Source organism: Bidens hawaiensis, unplaced genomic scaffold (assembly GCF_021521415.1).
Source record: "Bidens hawaiensis isolate Kalapana, Puna unplaced genomic scaffold, B.hawaiensis_p1.1 tig00039072_1, whole genome shotgun sequence".
In the NCBI taxonomy this organism is placed as follows: domain Eukaryota; kingdom Viridiplantae; phylum Streptophyta; class Magnoliopsida; order Asterales; family Asteraceae; genus Bidens; species Bidens hawaiensis.
The window spans coordinates 10,952-16,297 of record NW_027505592.1 but is presented as its reverse complement, the minus strand read 5'-3'; the positions used below and the strand labels follow the sequence as shown (position 1 = coordinate 16,297).

General features: G+C 32.3%; 1 protein-coding gene across 1 annotated transcript; it reads right to left on the bottom strand.

Annotated features, from left to right (window-relative positions):
• Positions 1 to 355: 355 nt before the first annotated feature.
• Positions 356 to 4,965, bottom strand: LOC143614168 (putative nuclear RNA export factor SDE5). Its single transcript, XM_077087680.1, has 12 exons — positions 4,811 to 4,965; positions 2,258 to 2,874; positions 2,155 to 2,180; positions 1,975 to 2,052; positions 1,806 to 1,876; positions 1,536 to 1,723; positions 1,354 to 1,439; positions 1,205 to 1,261; positions 1,023 to 1,090; positions 854 to 954; positions 719 to 780; positions 356 to 614 (listed from the first exon to the last, which is right to left on the bottom strand). Coding segments are annotated over exons 1-12 (1,488 nt in total). The 5' UTR covers positions 4,813 to 4,965; the 3' UTR covers positions 356 to 482.
• Between the last annotated feature and the right edge of the window lie 381 nt (positions 4,966 to 5,346).

The following is a 5,346-nucleotide window of genomic DNA, read 5'->3' as shown; positions in this document are numbered from 1 at the left end:
GGTTTCAGGTTGACAGGTTCACATGTTAACCCGTTTGTATCTTTTTTAGATGTTTGTTTATGCTATAACTTAAAATGGTTTTAAGCATTTTTATTATAAAATCTAAAACTTAAAAAACTGAAATCAAGTTTTGTAATTTAAATGAGACTGCTTTATATAAATTTTTATTTTTTATTATAAATATGTAAATTAGAGTATTAACATGCAAAAGTAAAAAAAAGCCGAATCATACAAGACGTACTGCGTTAATGTTAACCCCCAAATAATCATGACACGATACGATTCGTGGGTTTGTGTCACATTATAAAGTGACACTAATGCCACCAAAATATAGATTTAGTTATAAATTAAGGCAACCAAAATACTTCATAAAAGCCATAATAGCATTAATAGATGTCTTCAAACAAACATAACAAGCATAGATGTCTTACAAACAAAAATAAGTTTTGAAATTTAGCAAAGTTTATCTAAGATGCTAGTTATCAATAAGCAACTTGCGCAGCCTTGTTAAAACTTAAACGATTCGGATTGATGACATCAATCCTAATAGACATCACCTGCCCATCTTCTTCTTCGGTCCAATTTATCGCATCCCTCTCTAGTAGTTTGCGTATCTGCATACATTCACACAAAATACAAATAAATAACAATGAAAAGCAGAACCACCAAAATAGATGATTCATGCGAGCGGAATTTATAAGAATCATAGAATTCTTACCAGACGTTTACGTTTGTTCTTGACATCATTGGCCCCAACCATGACTTTCAGATAATGAATGGCTGCACCAAACAGATAATTCATTTAAGCTTTACTAAAAATATGAATAAAGTTATAACAAAAACGACGACTTACATGGTATGCCAGACATAGATTTCAATTGCGTTTTCAATAGATGTATCGCGTCCTTTGGATCATAGTCGTTTAGATTGATGGATATCGCTTCTCCATCATCACTGTAACCAAAATCACTTTCAAACTTTACATTTCCGCACAGTAAGTAATTTGAAAATAATCTATAAACCTGTTTTGCGTGAGTAATTTGGTAGATTTTTCATCTGCCTCACGAGCCTTAGCCATGTAAAAGTGTCCCTGCATAGCCAAAAATATTTCAACCAAACAAATAAACGTAAAAAATACCTTGTTGCTTTTAAATAATTAACATTGAAGACAATACAACTCCTCAAAAAAACAGAAAATTCCAACCTGTTCAACGAGCCTATGTGAACGCTCAGCGTCACCCTTTGCATATGCATCAGCAGCCTGTTATGACATATGACCGATCATGAATGCAATATACAATATAAAAACTGAAATATGTAAATAATATGGTAATATGGTAGTATCCTGCTTACGGCTCTATAATATTGTTTCATTGTAATCCAGTGTTCCATCGTAGCTTGCCTCAAGGTCTCATAGTTATCCTCAACCTCTTCATTTCCTATTCATCAAACAGCAAGCATAAAGATTATATTTTAACTGTCAAAACTATTAATAGGAATAACATTTTGAAATTATATGTAAATATATGTCGTACCATTCTCATTAACTTCCTTCTTTACAATAGGAGTTTTAAGCTCTACAGTCGTGTCTTCTAGAGGTGCAGTTACCAGACCATATTTTCTAGTCCTAGGTTGCCTTTTTGGACGGACTGTTTCGGGTGCCACTTCAGATATTTCAGGACCACGAAACAGGTTGCTCAAGATTTCTTTTTGAAGAGTTAACCTGTAAAAGAAATATGATTCACATTTTGGTTAAAAACTTGAAATGCTAAGAAAGAAGCCGAAAGTGGAAGCTAAATATTAACCTTCTGGATGGATCACTGAGCTGTGCTTTCTCTTCAAAGTTAACGCTCAGGTCTTCATGAGTATCCGTAGACTTGTTTATACATAGACAAAACAACGTAAGAATATGAGTTTGTAATGATGTTATAACTAAATAAATCATGATGTTAAATTCCTTTTGATATATCTTACTGTTTGATCAACCGAGCTTGAAGTACCACTTCCCAAATCCACACTGGGAGCTGACATGTTCATCAGTCTCTCCATAGTCTGCAACAAGTAAAATAATAAAACAAGAATGTTGATTCACAAACAAAGAATATAAACATTGAACCAAAAATGATATACATGGAAATAACAGAGAAAACGTACCTCTTGGACATCATAGCCACAACCACCTGCAATATCAATATGCAGCCATTAGCACATTAACAACTGAAGCTTATAATAGAAATATGAATGATTAAGTTCTTACCAAGAACTCCTCTAATGTCATCGACATCTAAATTAAAGCCATCTCCAAGCATCTCATACAAAAACGACACCGTATCCGCATTAACAGTTTCAGTTGGTACATTCTTAACAGGCTGTGGTTTCTCAACCCATATTTGAGAAACAGGAATCTCATTTGAAAACAACTTCACTGGTTTTGTAGTTTCACCAGTTCTTTTAGTTTTAGCCTTAACCCTCCCATAATCAGCACCAATTATGCCAGAAACTGTACCCAATGTTGCACCAGATGTTCTTGGTTTATATCTGGAATGAGCTGTTGCAGGTTCATTAGTTAAACCTCTTGGTCTTGCAAGGCCAGCACCATTTGTTCCAGAAACTTTACCCACTGTTGCACCGACTGATGGTCCAGGTGCTCTAGTAAAACCATCTGTTGGAACGTGTGTATCACTTTGGGAAGAGCTTCCAAGCATAGTGTGCAGAATCTCACTTGCTTTGTGTACATCATAGCCCGCTTGGCTATAGGCAGATGCCATGTCTTCTGGGGATATCATCGAACCAAAAGCTTCGATCAAAAACTCTAGGTTCTTATCGTCGGTATTGGAAAGGTTTAAGTTCGAGGGAAGTCCTTTAATTATCGTCCTTATGCACACAAAAATGAACAAATATCGTCACTAACAGTTAAAAAAACATAAAATCAAAATCTCCTACTTCAATAAGAAAATACAAGAGCAAAAACAAACTTATACTTTAAGAACACCTACAAAAACACTCACATTTTACAATCAACTTTAACTTGTGGTAAAATTCACACAATAAAAACTCTGATTAAATGTAATATATATATGTTTATATAAATTTGAGTATTCAACACCTACTAATGCTCATCCACTTATTATATTCCCTTGAAAACTCCTACTTGATTAACTGTAATTTATTTATGTTTATCTTAAACCGTGTATTCCACACTGATTACTGCTCATTAATTTATTATTATTCTCTTTATAATCTCTAACTTGGGACTCAACAAAGACAATCCTCGACCCTAAATTTCGAATCGGATGATACAGAGCCGCAAGATCGTCTTACACTTAAGCAAACAAACAAACACAAAGAAAAGCAATAGAGTAGTAAAGTAACCTAGAGCAAAATACACTAACAGTTAAAAAAAATATAACTTCAAAAATTCTACTAATCTGTTAAACAAAAGATATGACTTCGACATGACAAAATCAAGAGTACAAAAACTTATATTACACTTTATGATCAGTCAAACACCAACAAAAACACTCACATTTTACAATCCACTTTATCTTGTAGTTAAATTCACATTTCACACAATAAGAACTCTGATTAACTAAAAATTATCTATATCTATCTTTAACTGAGTAATTAACACTTACTACTGCTCATCAATTTATTATTACTCTCTTAATATTCTCCAATTTGGGACCAATACGAACCTCAACCCCAAAACTCATCACTAACGTTTAACAAAAGCAAAATCAAGATTCAAGAGTACAAAAAACATATACTATACTTTATGAAACACCTACAAAACACTCACATTTTACAATCCACTTTATCTTGTGGCTAAATTCACTCAATAAAAACTCTAGGTGACTTAAAACTCATCACTAACGATTAACAAAAGCTAAATCAAGATTCAATAGTACAAAAAACTTATATTATACTTTATAAAACACCAACACAAAACACTCACATTTTACAATCCACTTTATCTTGCAGCTACATTCACTCAATAAAAACTCTGGTTAACTGAATTTATCTATATTTCTCTTTAACTGAGTACTCAACACCTACTACTGCTCATCAATTTATTATTATTAGTACCATTATTATTCAATTAATTATCCGTAACCTAGGGCAAAATCAGCAACACAAATCAATGTACACAACAATTACAGTAAACTAAACACGATCGATGAAGCATAAGCGAAGTACGACCTATAATTAAGCTAACCGATAACGTTTCATTGATCTATGTTTATCTAAACCGTAGTATTCAACACTCAACACCTACTACTGCTCATCATGTTCTAATATTATTATTATTAAAAATAATATTATTATAACGATCTCTACAAACAAAAGCCGTATATCAACCCTCAAATCAGTAACCTAGGGCAAAATCAGCATCTCAAGTGAATGTACGGTCAATAAATAAACAATTACAGTAAATAATAAACGATCGATGAAGCATAAACGAAGTACAATCGATAAATGACCGATAACGTTTCATTGATCTATGTTTATCTTAACCCGAGTATTCAACACTCAACACCTACTACTGCTCATCATTTTCTAATATTATTATTATCATTATCACTATCATTATTAATAATACTAATTATTATTATTATTATTATTATTATTATAAGGCTCTCTATAAACAAAAGCCGTACATCAACCCTAAAATTAGTAAGCTAGGGCAAAATCAGCATAATAAATCAATGTACACTACAATTACAGTAAATAATAAACGATCGGTGAAGCATATAAGAAGTACGATCAATAAATAAACAAACTGATAAACTTTAATTGATCTAATACATACATCGCGTTAGAAATAATTATAATAATAATAATGCAGACGGCGTTAGTTGCAGAGTTTGCTTTACTGGTGACGGTGACGGCGACGGGTAACGGCGGCGGCGGTGGTGGTTTGTTTATGAAGAAAGGACACACACTTCTTTCTTATTGTTATTCTTCCGTGACAAGTTTCTGAGAAATGAAGGTGATCAAAGTGTGGCAAGATGGGTAACAACCTATTTATAGGGGTTGTTATTATTATTATTATTATTACGATCGGTTTTGTCATTTAAAGGGTGTGATAGCGTAAATTGTGGTTCGCTTACCTGTCTCTTTATTGTAATGAGATACTTTATTATAATATTATATATAAATATGATTGAAATAAAAAAATATATATATTATTATTGTTAATTGTATTAATTATACGAGCGTTACGGTGTGTTAAATCGTGAAAAATAATTAATGTTTTGGAGTTTTAGAAAAGAAAGAGAAGTTAAACTCTAAAATAAATTAATGTGTTTAGGAAATATAAAAAAATGATCATGGGAATTTAAGCCG

Excerpts from the sequence above, each read along its gene's own strand:
- LOC143614168 (XM_077087680.1), bottom strand. Across the intron at positions 2,053-2,154 it reads GTGGCTATGATGTCCAAGAG|ACTATGGAGAGACTGATGAA; the intron begins GTACGTTTTCTC and ends TACTTGTTGCAG. Across the intron at positions 1,877-1,974 it reads CAAGCTCGGTTGATCAAACA|TCTACGGATACTCATGAAGA; the intron begins GTAAGATATATC and ends TGTATAAACAAG.